At 45.9% G+C, this 17,387-nt stretch overlaps 1 protein-coding gene across 1 annotated transcript in view; it reads right to left on the reverse strand.

Annotated features, from left to right (window-relative positions):
- Positions 1-2,337: 2,337 nt before the first annotated feature.
- Mgam (maltase-glucoamylase) overlaps positions 2,338-17,387 on the reverse strand; it is a 226,757-nt gene continuing 211,707 nt past the window's right edge. The window contains exons 114-116 of the mRNA XM_077109605.1: positions 15,363-15,412; positions 11,724-11,897; positions 2,338-10,410 (exon numbers count right to left, since the gene is read on the reverse strand). Coding sequence (XP_076965720.1) covers positions 2,338-10,410; positions 11,724-11,897; positions 15,363-15,412 — 8,297 coding nt within the window. The remainder of the gene's footprint in view (positions 10,411-11,723; positions 11,898-15,362; positions 15,413-17,387) is intronic.

Below are 17,387 nucleotides of genomic sequence, written 5' to 3' on the forward strand. Positions count from 1 at the left end.
CCAAGAACATGCAAAAGCTTTATCACACTGAAGAGAGTGTCAAATAACAGTCAAAACAGTCAAATAATAAAGGGAAAGCAGGCAGATAAAGGAAAAATAAACAAGATTATGAACTCTGATTCCAGGGTCCACCGCTTCCCACGGGCTGTGTCTTTTCTCTGGGTGATTTCTGGAGAGTCAGAGCTAGTGGTGGTACCAGTAAGGGCCTAGATTCATAAGTAAGATTAATGTGGATGTTCTGGAAGGACTTTAGTGTCCCACACTAAAGTAGTGCATGTTGGGCATCCCTAATATGTAAGTCTGAAATTGAAACATTTTGAGCACCAACATGATGCAACCAGTGAGAAATTTCATACATAAAATTTTGTTCAGGAAAAAAGTAATTAAACATATAATATAAAATTAACTTTGTGCTGTATGTACAAGGTATATATGAAAAATAAAGCATGTTTAGATTAGGATCATATCCCTAAGGTAAGCTCATTCTGTATATACAAATGTTTCAAACTCTGAAAAATACATGAAATCCAAAACACTTCTGGTCCCAAGCATTTCATATAAGGGATATTCAACCTATAGTTATCAAATCTGTAGTATCAATAATGCCCATGGAAATAATGACTGCAAAACTGGGGGACTGCTTTTTTATTATGTAGAGTCATTTTTATTTTCTGTGATAGCAAAAGGTTTAATATTCATAATTTAATGACTTCAGTGCCTGCAGTCAAGGCATATACAATATCTACAATGATAGCATTTTCCATATATACAGCAACAACGAGAATTTTATCAAAAGCAATATGACTTTTAGCATGTGTGATAGCAAATTTCTATACTGGTAGCCCTGGTACTTGGAAAAGTCCTCAGGAAAATAAAGTGCTATTTTTGCATCATTAATCAAATAATTTGCAATATTAATAACTGTTGTTGGAAAGGTCAACTGAGTGTCATGTGTATCACTAGTGTATTTAGTGATACTCTTGTATCACGTCTTGTTACCCAAGAAAAAATTTGAGATATTTCAATAACTACATCTACAAGAACTCGAGTCTTGGGTACTAGAATTCATAGCACCTAATGTCTTTGAATATATTATCTGAAAACACCAAGATTGTGTGTGTAGTCTGTAGCAAGGATATAAATATTTAAATCTTTAAATATTTAATTAATAGGGCTATGGAAATAATAACTATGATTAAAAGAATCATGGTACACGATTTGGCTTCTTTGATGAAAACTTTGTAATGGATGCATTCTTAAACCTGCCTGCAATGTTGACAGTGTTGGAATACCCATATCTGCTCTGGTTAGAGTAAGAATAATGGTGAAAACAGAAAGCATAAGATTGGGTATCCACTGATTGTCTTCATATGCAATAGTTGCTTCAAAGGGTTATCTGTAGTAATGATCTGGCTTCAACAGCAGTCACGGAACTAGAGCAGCATTTATGGCACTTATGACTTCTGTAGATGCAATAACAGAAGCATCCTATGTTATTCTATGAGGAGTGGAAGTATCTAAAGTATATATTGAAATATACAGGATACCTGTGGCACTTGGGATGTAAGAATTTGAAAGGACTGTATAAATAGTAATTGAATTTGTGGTTTTTGTGTTGAAAATATGTGTAGCCATGGTAGAACTACATACTGTGAAGGCATTTCCAGAATCTTTAGCAGCAGATGTGCTGTCTTTAGTGTTTGTGTATGAGAAGTGGCAGATTATTGAGTACCATGTGGGAGAGTAGAGAAAGTATTCAGTAGAAACACTTGTGGTGCCAAGGTTAAGAGTAGTTGAGTAGTTGGGGTACCTCTGGTGGGAGTATCTACAGTACCTGTGGTGCCTGGTGCTACACAGCATTGTGAGCATTGGTGGTGGTTGGTGTCAAGTATCCCCAGTGCCTGTGGAAGTGGTATTTAAAGCATGAGCTGGGCTATTTTGAGGATGAGTAGCAGTGACTTTTCTGGTATGTTCTATCAGAGATTCATCATCTCTGGTGGCACCAGGGTCACCTATAGGAGGCAGAGCTGACATGCCTTGGTCTGTAGTTTTTACAGAAGTATCATTGGCAGACATAGTAACCATGGCGACTCCTCTGACTGCATTTTTATTTCCTGCAGTGGTGAGATGTGTAACATTTGTAGTAAGTGAACCCATAGTCATGGCTGTAGTGCTTGTGGTAGAAGTATCAATGGTGCCTTGATTAGGAACATGAGTGGGGATTAATGTTGTGTGACTTAAGACTGGTGTCACAGTAACAGCAGAGCCAGGAGCAGTGAACTCTGTGATTTCAGAGGAGGCTGTTGTAACCTTTGCAGGAGTAGGGGGTAAGGAACTCTAGTCTTGGGTACGAGATGGCGGTGTGTCAGTAGCAGCTGCTACATCAAAAGTGGTATCTGTGGTGCCAGAGGTTGCACCCTCTGTAGCGGGGCTATTTGCTAAGTTTGTTGTGACAGGGGAGGTTCCCGGGCCCAGGTCTGAAGATGGTGGCACTGCAGTATCAGGGGGATTAAGAGAGGTGGCAGTTGTTCCTACTGGGGAGAAAGTCGAAACAGAAAGAAGATGACTAGAAGCAACAGTATTTGTAGAAAGAGTACTCACTTCAGGAAGAGTCTTACCACTGTTGAAACCACCAGGCACTGTAGCGGGAAAAGGATGTGTAACAGGAGACTCACTGCCAGTGCCAGCAACCTTCCTACCTACTGCTGTAGTTCCCATAACAACAGTGGTGTTCAAAGCATCAGTATTATTTTCAGAGAAAGGAGGAGTCAAAAGAGGAAAGCTATTGCTCATGGAATCAGCACCGGTGTGTGTGAGAGGAGTGGACGCAACTGGAAGGCCATGGTGAGGACTGGTATCATCCTTATTGGCATGAGAGGAGGTGGTCACGAGAGAAGCACTAGTACCAGCATTGGATGTGGGAGGGCTTGCAGGGGAAGGGGTGGTGCCAGGAGGGGAAGAGGGGGTGCCAAGAGGGGAAGGGGTGGTGCCAGGAGGGGGAGGGGTGGTGCCAGGAGGGGAAAAGGTGGTGCCAGGAGGGGGAGGGGTGGTGCCAGGAGGGGGAGGGGTGGTGCCAGGAGGGGAAGAGGTGGTGCCAGGAGGGGAAGGGGTGGTGCCAGGAGGGGAAGGGGTGGTGCCAGGAGGGGAAAAGGTGGTGCCAGGAGGGGGAGGGGTGGTGCCAGGAGGGGGAGGGGTGGTGCCAGGAGGGGGAGGGGTGGTGCCAGGAGGGGAAGAGGTGGTGCCAGGAGGGGAAGGGGTGGTGCCAGGAGGGGGAGGCGTGGTGCCAGGAGGGGGAAGGGTGGTGCCAGGAGGGGGAGGGGTGGTGCCAGGAGGGGAAAAGGTGGTGCCAGGAGGGGGAGGGGTGGTGCCAGGAGGGGGAAGGGTGGTGCCAGGAGGGGGAGGGGTGGTGCCAGGAGGGAAAGGGGTGGTGCCAGGAGGGGAAGGGGTGGTGCCAGGAGGGGGAGGGGTGGTGCCAGGAGGGGGAGAGGTGGTGCCAGGAGGGGGAGGGGTGGTGCCAGGAGGGGGAGGGGTGGTGCCAGGAGGGGAAGAGGTGGTGCCAGGAGGGGAAGGGGTGGTGCCAGGAGGGGAAGGGGTGGTGCCAGGAGGGGAAAAGGTGGTGCCAGGAGGGGAAAAGGTGGTGCCAGGAGGGGGAGGGGTGGTGCCAGGAGGGGGAGGGGTGGTGCCAGGAGGGGAAGAGGTGGTGCCAGGAGGGGAAGAGGTGGTGCCAGGAGGGGAAGAGGTGGTGCCAGGAGGGGGAGGGGTGGTGCCAGGAGGGGGAGGGGTGGTGCCAGGAGGGGAAGAGGTGGTGCCAGGAGGGGAAGGGGTGGTGCCAGGAGGGGAAGGGGTGGTGCCAGGAGGGGGAGGGGTGGTGCCAGGAGGGGAAAAGGTGGTGCCAGGAGGGGAAAAGGTGGTGCCAGGAGGGGGAGGGGTGGTGCCAGGAGGGGGAGGGGTGGTGCCAGGAGGGGGAGGGGTGGTGCCAGGAGGGGAAGAGGTGGTGCCAGGAGGGGAAGAGGTGGTGCCAGGAGGGGGAGGGGTGGTGCCAGGAGGGGGAGGGGTGGTGCCAGGAGGGGGAGGGGTGGTGCCAGGAGGGGAAGAGGTGGTGCCAGGAGGGGAAGGGGTGTTGCCAGGAGGGGAAGGGGTGTTGCCAGGAGGGGAAGGGGTGGTGCCAGGAGGGGGAGGGGTGGTGCCAGGAGGGGGAGAGGTGGTGCCAGGAGGGGGAGGGGTGGTGCCAGGAGGGGAAGGGGTGGTGCCAGGAGGGGGAGGGGTGGTGCCAGGAGGGGAAGAGGTGTTGCCAGGAGGGGAAGGGGTGGTGCCAGGAGGGGAAGGGGTGGTGCCAGGAGGGAGAGGGGTGGTGCCAGGAGGGGAAAAGGTGGTGCCAGGAGGGGAAGGGGTGGTGCCATGAGGGGGAGGGGTGGTGCCAGGAGGGGGAGGGGTGGTGCCAGGAGGGGAAGAGGTGGTGCCAGGAGGGGAAGGGGTGGTGCCAGGAGGGGAAGGGGTGGTGCCAGGAGGGGGAGGGGTGGTGCCAGAAGGGGGAGGGGTGGTGCCAGGAGGAACCACAGTGCTCCTGCCCACATTACTGGTACTGGTTAGGGGGGAAGTAGATGAGGCCAGTAGCGCAGTACTGGTTTCAGCAGCAGCAGTACTGCCCCGGGAGGCCACGGCTGCAGGAGGCACCACATCACTCGGGCTGGCAGCAGTGGCACCAAGAGGACGAGTTGTGTCCTGAGCAGCTGTGTTTGCTGTAGCACCAACAGTGCTTATGGGGAAAGTGGCTTGGACAGACACAGTGGCACGGGTGTCAGTAGCATTACTTGTGGTGAAAGGAGCCCTGGTGGCAGTGGTGACATTAGTAGTGCCTGTGGTGAAAGGAGTGGTGGGGACAGGGACAGTGGCACTGGTGGCAGTGACAATTCTCGTGGTGAAGGAAGCATTGGTGGCAGTGGTGACATTGGTAGTGCCTGTGGTGAAAGGAGTGGTGGGGACAGGGACAGTGGCACTGGTGGCAGTGGTGACATTGGTAGTGCCTGTGGTGAAAGGAGTGGTGGGGACAGGGACAGTGGGACTGGTGTCAGTGACAATTCTCGTGGTGAAAGGAGCATTGGTGGCAGTGGTGACATTGGTAGTGCCTGTGGTGAAAGGAGTGGTGGGGACAGGGACAGGGGCACTGGTGGCAGTGACAATTCTCGTGGTGAAGGAAGCATTGGTGGCAGTGGTGACATAGGTAGTGCCTGTGGTGAAAGGAGTGGTGGGGACAGGGACAGTGGCACTGGTGGCAGTGACAATTCTCGTGGTGAAGGAAGCACTGGTGGCAGTGGTGACATTGGTAGTGCCTGTGGTGAAAGGAGTGGTGGGGACAGGGACAGTGGCACTGGTGGCAGTGACAATTCTCGTGGTGAAGGAAGCATTGGTGGCAGTGGTGACATAGGTAGTGCCTGTGGTGAAAGGAGTGGTGGGGACAGGGACAGTGGCACTGGTGGCAGTGACAATTCTCGTGGTGAAGGAAGCATTGGTGGCAGTGGTGACATTAGTAGTGCCTGTGGTGAAAGGAGTGGTGGGGACAGGGACAGTGGCACTGGTGGCAGTGACAATTCTCGTGGTGAAGGAAGCATTGGTGGCAGTGGTGACATGGGTAGTGCCTGTGGTGAAAGGAGTGGTGGGGACAGGGACAGTGGCACTGGTGGCAGTGACAATTCTCGTGGTGAAGGAAGCATTGGTGGCAGTGGTGACATAGGTAGTGCCTGTGGTGAAAGGAGTGGTGGGGACAGGGACAGGGGCACTGGTGGCAGTGGTGACATTGGTAGTGCCTGTGGTCAAAGGAGTGGTGGGGACAGGGACAGTGGGACTGGTGTCAGTGACAATTCTCGTGGTGAAAGGAGCATTGGTGGCAGTGGTGACATTGGTAGTGCCTGTGGTGAAAGGAGTGGTGGGGACAGGGACAGGGGCATTGGTGGCAGTGGTGACATTGGTAGTGCCTGTGGTGAAAGGAGTGGTGGGGACAGGGACAGTGGGACTGGTGTCAGTGACAATTCTCGTGGTGAAAGGAGCATTGGTGGCAGTGGTGACATTGGTAGTGCCTGTGGTGAAAGGAGTGGTGGGGACAGGGACAGGGGCATTGGTGGCAGTGGTGACATTGGTAGTGCCTGTGGTGAAAGGAGTGGTGGGGACAGGGACAGTGGGACTGGTGGCAGTGGTGACATTGGTAGTGCCTGTGGTGAAAGGAGTGGTGGGGACAGGGACAGGGGCATTGGTGGCAGTGGTGACATTGGTAGTGCCTGTGGTGAAAGGAGTGGTGGGGACAGGGACAGTGGGACTGGTGTCAGTGACAATTCTCGTGGTGAAAGGAGCATTGGTGGCAGTGGTGACATTGGTAGTGCCTGTGGTGAAAGGAGTGGTGGGGACAGGGACAGGGGCATTGGTGGCAGTGGTGACATTGGTAGTGCCTGTGGTGAAAGGAGTGGTGGGGACAGGGACAGTGGGACTGGTGGCAGTGACAATTCTCGTGGTGAAGGAAGCATTGGTGGCAGTGGTGACATTGGTAGTGCCTGTGGTGAAAGGAGTGGTGGGGACAGGGACAGTGACACTGGTGGCAGTGACAATTCTCGTGGTGAAGGAAGCATTGGTGGCAGTGGTGACATTGGTAGTGCCTGTGGTGAAAGGAGTGGTGGGGACAGGGACAGTGGCACTGGTGGCAGTGACAATTCTCGTGGTGAAGGAAGCATTGGTGGCAGTGGTGACATTGGTAGTGCCTGTGGTGAAAGGAGTGGTGGGGACAGGGACAGTGGCACTGGTGGCAGTGACAATTCTCGTGGTGAAGGAAGCATTGGTGGCAGTGGTGACATTGGTAGTGCCTGTGGTGAAAGGAGTGGTGGGGACAGGGACAGTGGCACTGGTGGCAGTGACAATTCTCGTGGTGAAGGAAGCATTGGTGGCAGTGGTGACATAGGTAGTGCCTGTGGTGAAAGGAGTGGTGGGGACAGGGACAGTGGCACTGGTGGCAGTGACAATTCTCGTGGTGAAGGAAGCATTGGTGGCAGTGGTGACATTGGTAGTGCCTGTGGTGAAAGGAGTGGTGGGGACAGGGACAGGGGCACTGGTGGCAGTGGTGACATTGGTAGTGCCTGTGGTCAAAGGAGTGGTGGGGACAGGGACAGTGGGACTGGTGTCAGTGACAATTCTCGTGGTGAAAGGAGCATTGGTGGCAGTGGTGACATTGGTAGTGCCTGTGGTGAAAGGAGTGGTGGGGACAGGGACAGTGGCACTGGTGGCAGTGACAATTCTCGTGGTGAAGGAAGCATTGGTGGCAGTGGTGACATTGGTAGTGCCTGTGGTGAAAGGAGTGGTGGGGACAGGGACAGTGGCACTGGTGGCAGTGACAATTCTCGTGGTGAAGGAAGCATTGGTGGCAGTGGTGACATTGGTAGTGCCTGTGGTGAAAGGAGTGGTGGGGACAGGGACAGGGGCACTGGTGTCAGTGACAATTCTCGTGGTGAAGGAAGCACTGGTGGCAGTGGTGACATTGGTAGTGCCTGTGGTGAAAGGAGTGGTGGGGACAGGGACAGGGGCACTGGTGGCAGTGACAATTCTCGTGGTGAAGGAAGCACTGGTGGCAGTGGTGACATAGGTAGTGCCTGTGGTGAAAGGAGTGGTGGGGACAGGGACAGTGGCACTGGTGGCAGTGACAATTCTCGTGGTGAAGGAAGCATTGGTGGCAGTGGTGACATTGGTAGTGCCTGTGGTGAAAGGAGTGGTGGGGACAGGGACAGGGGCACTGGTGGCAGTGGTGACATTGGTAGTGCCTGTGGTCAAAGGAGTGGTGGGGACAGGGACAGTGGGACTGGTGTCAGTGACAATTCTCGTGGTGAAAGGAGCATTGGTGGCAGTGGTGACATTGGTAGTGCCTGTGGTGAAAGGAGTGGTGGGGACAGGGACAGTGGCACTGGTGGCAGTGACAATTCTCGTGGTGAAGGAAGCATTGGTGGCAGTGGTGACATTGGTAGTGCCTGTGGTGAAAGGAGTGGTGGGGACAGGGACAGTGGCACTGGTGGCAGTGACAATTCTCGTGGTGAAGGAAGCATTGGTGGCAGTGGTGACATAGGTAGTGCCTGTGGTGAAAGGAGTGGTGGGGACAGGGACAGTGGCACTGGTGGCAGTGACAATTCTCGTGGTGAAGGAAGCATTGGTGGCAGTGGTGACATTGGTAGTGCCTGTGGTGAAAGGAGTGGTGGGGACAGGGACAGGGGCACTGGTGGCAGTGGTGACATTGGTAGTGCCTGTGGTGAAAGGAGTGGTGGGGACAGGGACAGTGGCACTGGTGGCAGTGACAATTCTCGTGGTGAAAGGAGCATTGGTGGCAGTGGTGACATTAGTAGTGCCTGTGGTGAAAGGAGTGGTGGGGACAGGGACAGTGGCACTGGTGGCAGTGACAATTCTCGTGGTGAAGGAAGCATTGGTGGCAGTGGTGACATTGGTAGTGCCTGTGGTGAAAGGAGTGGTGGGGACAGGGACAGTGGCACTGGTGGCAGTGACAATTCTCGTGGTGAAGGAAGCATTGGTGGCAGTGGTGACATAGGTAGTGCCTGTGGTGAAAGGAGTGGTGGGGACAGGGACAGTGGCACTGGTGGCAGTGACAATTCTCGTGGTGAAGGAAGCATTGGTGGCAGTGGTGACATTGGTAGTGCCTGTGGTGAAAGGAGTGGTGGGGACAGGGACAGGGGCACTGGTGGCAGTGGTGACATTGGTAGTGCCTGTGGTCAAAGGAGTGGTGGGGACAGGGACAGTGGGACTGGTGTCAGTGACAATTCTCGTGGTGAAAGGAGCATTGGTGGCAGTGGTGACATTGGTAGTGCCTGTGGTGAAAGGAGTGGTGGGGACAGGGACAGTGGCACTGGTGGCAGTGACAATTCTCGTGGTGAAGGAAGCATTGGTGGCAGTGGTGACATTGGTAGTGCCTGTGGTGAAAGGAGTGGTGGGGACAGGGACAGTGGCACTGGTGGCAGTGACAATTCTCGTGGTGAAGGAAGCATTGGTGGCAGTGGTGACATTGGTAGTGCCTGTGGTGAAAGGAGTGGTGGGGACAGGGACAGTGGCACTGGTGGCAGTGACAATTCTCGTGGTGAAGGAAGCATTGGTGGCAGTGGTGACATTGGTAGTGCCTGTGGTGAAAGGAGTGGTGGGGACAGGGACAGTGGCACTGGTGGCAGTGACAATTCTCGTGGTGAAAGGAGCACTGGTGGCAGTGGTGACATTGGTAGTGCCTGTGGTGAAAGGAGTGGTGGGGACAGGGACAGTGGCACTGGTGGCAGTGACAATTCTCGTGGTGAAAGGAGCACTGGTGGCAGTGGTGACATAGGTAGTGCCTGTGGTGAAAGGAGTGGTGGGGACAGGGACAGTGGCACTGGTGGCAGTGGTGACATTAGTAGTGCCTGTGGTGAAAGGAGTGGTGGGGACAGGGACAGTGGGACTGGTGGCAGTGGTGACATTAGTAGTGCCTGTGGTGAAAGGAGTGGTGGGGACAGGGACAGTGGCACTGGTGGCAGTGGTGACATTAGTAGTGCGTGTGGTGAAAGGAGTGGTGGGGACAGGGACAGTGGGACTGGTGTCAGTGACAATTCTCGTGGTGAAGGAAGCATTGGTGGCAGTGGTGACATAGGTAGTGCCTGTGGTGAAAGGAGTGGTGGGGACAGGGACAGGGGCACTGGTGGCAGTGGTGACATTAGTAGTGCCTGTGGTGAAAGGAGTGGTGGGGACAGGGACAGTGGCACTGGTGGCAGTGGTGACATTAGTAGTGGGTGTGGTGAAAGGAGTGGTGGGGACAGGGACAGGGGCACTGGTGGCAGTGGTGACATAGGTAGTGCCTGTGGTGAAAGGAGTGGTGGGGACAGGGACAGGGGCACTGGTGTCAGTGACAATTCTCGTGGTGAAGGAAGCATTGGTGGCAGTGGTGACATTAGTAGTGCCTGTGGTGAAAGGAGTTGTGGGGACAGGGACAGTGGCACTGGTGACAGTGGCAATACTGGTGGTGAAGGAAGCATTCGTGGCAGTGGTGACTTTGGTACTGCTTATTGTGAGCGTTGTGGTTGGGACAGGTACAGTGGCACTTGTGCTAGTTCCAGTGGCCACGGAGTAAGGCGTAGTGTCAGGACCAGCTGCACTAGTTGTGACTGCTGTAGAGCTGGTTGGAGGAGTGGTTATGACAGACGGTTCACTAGTGCCAGCAGCAGGACTTGCACTAGCAGAGCTTGTGAGAATCTCAGTACCAGCAGCTGTTGTAGAAGATGTAGAAGGCTCAGGACTCATGGGGAAGGCAGTTGTCACAGTTGGAGTAGTAAAGGAAGGATTCCCATGAATCCAGAATACCTCAGTTAATTTTTCCAGACTAACACTCTTGTCAGTCAACTGAATAGTTAGTGTCTGCCAAAAAATAAAAATAAAATAAAATAAAATAAAGTGGGTGTATTAAAACTTCTTTACCATATTTTAGTGCCATCTGAAATTTCATTTAACAACAATAATAGAACCCACAATGTGCTCATTCTTTGCCAAGACAGTGACAGTATACAATCACTTTTTTTTTTTTTTTTTTAGATCACATGCATTCATGACAGTTTAATTTGGAGAGATGCTCTGTGTGTAGAATCCTATGATGGCAGTCTCTTCCTACTCACTTCATTTAGTCAGAACCACATTGGTCACAAATGTTACAGCTGCAATTAAAGCCAGTGTTTATTAAAACCTCCTTGCCTTGCCATTGGCCTTACTATTCCTGGCAGCAGGCTAGTTTCACACCTTCACTATGTTCAGCACCTGGTAACTGGCACCTACTGGCATCTGATGTGCTATGGAAATGTCCAAAAAAGAGGGTATTCAAGGACTTTCCGTATTTGTCTTAATTAGAAGCAGTTACATGGTAAAGTGGTTCTGAACTCAATAGTCCAGGGAAAATGTTGCAAACAACTAGAAGAGACTATAGAAAAAGGAATTATTTGGCCCGTATTCAGAAGGGCCTTTTTCTAAAATTAAAATATCAACAGGGCACCCTTTTCACCTTTTAGAAGCTGGAACTAGAGTTATTCATTTTCACTTATTTTCACTCTACACTATGACTTGCTGAACTCATATTTCTGATTAGTGTCATGTGCTAAAGTAGAGTGCTTTTTCCTCTGTGATTGCTCTAGTTAATACAACTTCCAAAATGCTGATTCATGTGGCTCTAACAACAAAAGCAGACCCTCTGATAGGTTCTTCTATTTTTGTCACTTTGTTTTATTAACCAAATAAAACATCAAAGGTGTCAATAGTCATTGAATGGTCACCACAGTTTACTGTCAATTTTCAACCTAAAAGATCCATAAAAATTTGACCAGGAATGTGATTGCTGCAGGAAAGAGCAGGGAACCTTTGTAACTTTAAGGAATCATTATTTTCTTGGTTTTATCCTCTGAACAGAAAAGTAAGTTCTATAATGCATCCTGGTAAACTGACCTATTTAAACAGCACAGTTTCATTTGTAAATGCACAGAAGGTATCACCAAACCACTGATTACTAGACCTGGGAAAACATACTATGCATTTCACAGCATAATACAACACTGAACTTTTTGGGAACATATCTGTTGCAAACATTTATAGCATTTGAAATATATGTACATATAAGGCTGATAATAGTGTTGATAATTTTGCAGAATAATAAAATTAGCTCATGAAAGCATTCCTTTCAGACATACCTTAGTATAAGGGTCACTCTTGAAATTGGTCGTCATGAATTCCCAGTTGTCATATGTGAAACCGACTTGTGTCACATATGTAGAGTTCACTCCCCAGATTTTAATATATCCAACTTTCAATGAATTTGAGTCGCTCAAATACTTATTGTGTATGACCTGAATTTTCAAGGTGTTCTAAAAAATATTCATAAAAAGAAAAATGCAAAATACATTATTAATAACCTATGCATTGCATTCAGATGCTTAGAAACCTCATGTTGCCTTTGTTGTACTGGTTTGCTATTTTTATTCTTAGTTGAACATTTTATAAAGACATTTCCTGAAAATTTGCTGCAATAAATTTGACGATGTCAAAAAATAGGCCTATATACCAGCATACCTTGCGTGTATCTTTTACTAATTCTCATAATAATTTTGAAAAGAAACTCTGTTTTACAGATGAGAAAACTGAGGTTCTAGGAGATGAAGTGAGTAGCTGAAGGACAATGTGCCTATATGCACAGAATTCAAAGAATTAATACAGGTGAATAAAGAAAAAGCCCTAGAGTAAGGATGGTTGACAGGAAAAGCAGGAACTTATCTCAATTGTAAACTCGTTAAGCATCAATGCAAGGATTAAAATAACCTGAAATAAATCATGAGATGCCATGTAACTAAAGCCAAAAGAAACACACAGTGAAAATTTATTACTATAGGAATAGTGTAGTCAATGAAGATTTGGTAAGGACACAGAACTTCAGAAGTCCTGGGAAGATGGATAGGATGTATAAAGGTGACATGAATGGGGCAGGGAAAAGAGACAGAAATAATTTGAACAAGGGCACACTCATTGAGTTGGGGCAAGGGCTACTGTAGGTGGTGCTAAGAAAAAAGGGAAATGAGACTGGTCTTGCCTGTAAGTATGTCAGATAAGTTTGTGAACTATGCAGTAAGTTGGAATAGTTGCAGTAGACTAGAATTGTGAATATCTTGATTCTGGGGTAGCAGTAGAAAGAGAAAGAAGCATACAATTGGCATTATCAAGATAGGGGAGAGGAGTGGGAGGGAAAGGGAGCAGGTAGGGGAGTAACAAGGATGGTGGAATGTGATGGACATCATATACAAAGTACATGTGTGAAGACTTGAATTGGGTGTCAACATACTTTATATACAAACAGAAATACAAAAAGTGTAGTATTTATGAGTATTAAGAATTGTAATGCAAAAAAAATAACATTACCTTAGGTTAGGTAGAGGGAAGTGAAAGGAGGGGAAGGCAGGGAATGTGGGGATAATAAAAATAGTAGAATGAAACACATTACTATTACTGTATGTATATAGGTGACTGTATGACCAACATGATTCTACAATATGTATACTCAGAAAAATGAGAAATTATGTCCCATTTATGTATGATACATCAAAGTATTTAAGTGCATTCTACTATCATGTATAACCAATTAAAACAAATTTTTTAAAAAAAGAATTAATAGAATTTTTTGGCTGAATCAAAGGAAAAATGGGCAGGCCAAATCAAAGGAAAGATCAAGGAAAAGGTATACACTTGAAGCAAGTAGGTATTAGGGCTAGACCTTACTGATTTGAGAGAGCAGATGGTTCAATTTCCTGAAATTGTGCATAGTAGTTATAGTTAGAAATTGGTTAAGATGGTGGATGTTTTTTTTTTTTTTTTTTTTTTTACCACAGAAGTCAGTAAATACTATAGATCAGCTCCTATCCCACAAGTTGGCTCACTAGCCAGGCAACACTGATAATAATTACCCCACAGAACGTTAGCAGATTTTTTTTCACTTTAGGCCACTGATCTCTAGGGGGGGAATTTATTAAACATCCCAGAAGTAAGAATCCTCTTATCACTACTGTGGAATAACAAAAGAATGGAAATTTAGACTTAAAAGTAATTTAAGGGCCATCTTATGTTTTATAATAAATAGATTTAACAAGAAAAGCGCTTCTTAGTAGTAGAAAGAGAACTAAAATCCAGGATTTCTAGATCAACAGCTTCATTTACAACCAATATTTTGAGAGGAAAAATAAAGTTTTCCACTCCAGTATTCTTTTGTTAAAAACAGGGAATGTACAGATTTAGTGAGAATACAAACTTTTGCATTTAGTTTCAAAGAGGCAAATTCTGTATAAAGCCAATATGATCTGATACTTATGTCTATGAAAATAAAATGTAGTTGACCATGAGATTTTTATGTGCCAAACATCTGATACATGTGTTTAAAAATTAACACAATGCAACATCAGTAAAAACAGTCTGGCTAAAAAGTGGTAGTAGGCAATATAAAAATTAATTCTCTCCTGTAGGAATATAGTGCAAACCATATATGTAATTTTAAATTTTCTAATAGCCACATTTTCAAAAGGTAAAAGGAAAAAATGATTTTAAAAGATATTTTACTTAGTATCAAGGTTTATAAAATATATTTCAGCATGTATTCAATATAAAACACTCTGGGATATTATACAATCTTTCTTCAAACTTAGTTATTAAATATTTCAAATTAGGTTGGCCATACTTGCAAGGGCTTAACAGTCACATGTATTTTGGATAGTGAAGGTCTAAATTGTGCTCTTAATCCTGAGAACCAGGTTTTAGGGGAAATCTAGGATAACTGGAGTCCAAACAGAATAATCACATCTAGAAACCAATAATGTTAGCCTAGATATGCATAAAGACAGAAGGGATATATACATAAAAGACATCTCAAGTATTTGAAGTACTTAAGGAAAAGAGAATAGATTTGTGCTACAATTATTCTTATTTTAAGTCAATAGATAAAAATTACAGAGAAGGAAATTCTAACATGAAAATGAAACGAAACTTTTTTTCTCTAATTAGAATTACAGATTATTCATGGAATTACTTAACATAATACATTGATTGTAATGTTGTCTCCAACTATTCATTCCTCACTTTTCTATGTAATTTTGGTAACTTTGCCTGACTTAATGCAATATGCTGTCCCACGTGCGCATCTGACTTAGCTTTGCTAGTGGGAGATTAGTCAACTCCACGCATGAGGTGGGTTTTAGGCATTTCCATGTCAATTTGCACCTTCTTTCATAATCATAAAAATATCATGTTCAGACCATCTTATAGGTCATGTTAGATCATCTGTAGGTCAGCTGATATGCCAGGTATGTGAGAAAGTGAAGCCAAGATCACTCATGCCAGGTATGTGAGAAAGTGAAGCCTAGAACCAGTGGCTAAATGCAGTCACTTTTGAGCCAGCCAGTATCAGTCAAATTCAGTCCAGTCATCTGAGTTTTGCAGTCTAATAACCAAGTGCTTATAGTTGCATGCCACTGAGGGTTTGAGGTTGTCTGTAGTACAGCATTATTGTATAACAGCTTATTAAATTTCTCATCTGTAAACATGTTACACATTTAGGAATCCATTTTTTCCCTGGATCAATGTGAGTTCCAAATTTCTTTATCTATAATAATACTATTGTATAATTATCAAAATAAGGATTTCTTTTCTTCCCTATTTTAATGTTAACAAATCTAAATTGGTAAAGACACTAAAGACCTCCTATTAAAATATGAGATATTATAAACATTAACTGATAATGTTTAATCTGTAACTAACTGGAAAAGCATTTATAAAGTTTAACAAAATAGCATTACCTGAGCTGCAATAAAGTTTGCCAAGAAATAGTTTCCATTTTCATAGGTGTCTGAAAGCAAGAGGAAGAAGAAAATAAGCAACTGCTCAATGCTTCCATTGCAGCAGATAATCAAGTCAGAAAATATCTTAATGTGGTCACAAAAGCCAATCTGGATACCATCAATTCCTTGAGAAGTTCTCAATAGTAGCCAACCACTTGCCCAACATACATGAGGTTCTGGGTTCTGAGTAACACATCTACCACCACCACCCCCGCAAACTATCGTGTTCAAGAAATATTTTACCCTGGGTTATTATGGGGATGTATGAGTGGAGTAGGTATGGAGATGGAGAGGGATCAGGAGGTTGCATATGCAAAATAATCTGAGTTAAATTCGGAATAGAACCATAGGTGAAATGTGGAGACTTGGTTAGTCATTCTGCACTGATGTAACAAGCATATAGCCATGAGAGTCCCCATGGGTGTAATGATAAAGGCCCAAAGCTGAGGAAAGTGTTTAGGGATTCAGGCTTCCACGTCAGAGAGACATGGATTTAAATCCCAGCTCTAGTACTTAGTAGTTGTGCCTCAGACAAGTAAAAATGTTTTATCATCTGTAAATGGAGATAAGAATAGTGCCCATTAATGACAATAGGCACATACACTGTACTTGTGCAAAATAAATGGTTAAAATTTGTTGTACATGGTACTAGAGAACAAATTTGCCCAAATTATATTGTTATGCTGTATGCATGAACAAATGTGTAACAAGTCCCACTGATGTGTATAATTACAATGTATCAATAAAAAAAGGGGAAATCGCTTGCTGTTCATTGTCATCACCAGTCATCATCTTTATCTTCATTATTCTCTGTCCCTACTCTTAGCTCATTCTCCTAGAATGCCAGAGATCCAAAGTCCTCCTGCTGCTATAGAGTTCACTCCGTGAGTTCTTCATCGCTACGTGCCTTCACTGATCTTCCAGGATATATATAGTATGCTCCAGAAAACTCGACCATCAGATCTCCTTTTCATTGCCATTTGTCTCAAAAAGGTAGATTTTGCTTGTGATGTCTGTGTATTCATCTTGAAATTTGATCTTACATTTCTTACGTTCTTCCTTTTTTCTTTTTATCACTGAATCTTATCCTTTCAAAGTCACAAGTGACATAATATATTAAATCTAAATATCTCTTCACAGTGTTCAAGATTCTTAAGACACCCTTTACCTACACATCTCCCCCTTGAAATTCAGTAGTCCCCACTTATACATTGGGCATATGTTCTGCTATCCCTAGCGGATACCAGAAACTAGTTTCTAATACCAGTACTAGTATTAATAGTACTGAAGCTTATTACTGTTTTTTTTTTCCTATATATACATACCTATGATACACTTTAATATATAAATTAGGCATAGTAAGAGATTAACAAAAACTAATAATAATATATAGCAATATTAATATAATTTTGTAGGCTTGAGCTTTGGGCCATTATTAAGTAAAATATAAGCATTGAAATAGTGCAACAGTTAACCTAATAACAAAATTGCCTTCTCAGTGACTAATTGGAGGGTAGCATATACAGCATGGATACACTGGACAAACTGATGGTTCATATCCTAAGTGAGATGGACTAAGATTGCATAAAATTTCATACACTCTACCCACTGCATCAATTAAATGGAATATTAAATGGAATTTTCCATTTAATACTTTTGGACTATTGCTGACCATAGGTAATTAAAACCACAAAATGTGAAAACTCAAAACAAGAGGAATACTTTATTTTTTAGTTGGTATCTACTTTATTCCTTCTCCTCATGGTACTTTCATACCTCCTCCTATTTCTTAAAATTCAGTTTTACATCATGATCTATTCTTGACCTTTGTCAACATTTCAGTCTCTTGCCAATAGTCCAAAAAATTATCTCCTTGAACTGACTGACTCTCTTCTAACTCTTCAACATTACCTCATAGGGAAATAAACAATTACAAAATCCATATGGTATTTTAAATTTAGCCTTAAAATTAATGCAACTTAA

This window comes from Callospermophilus lateralis, chromosome 1 (assembly GCF_048772815.1).
Source record: "Callospermophilus lateralis isolate mCalLat2 chromosome 1, mCalLat2.hap1, whole genome shotgun sequence".
NCBI lineage: Eukaryota > Metazoa > Chordata > Mammalia > Rodentia > Sciuridae > Callospermophilus > Callospermophilus lateralis.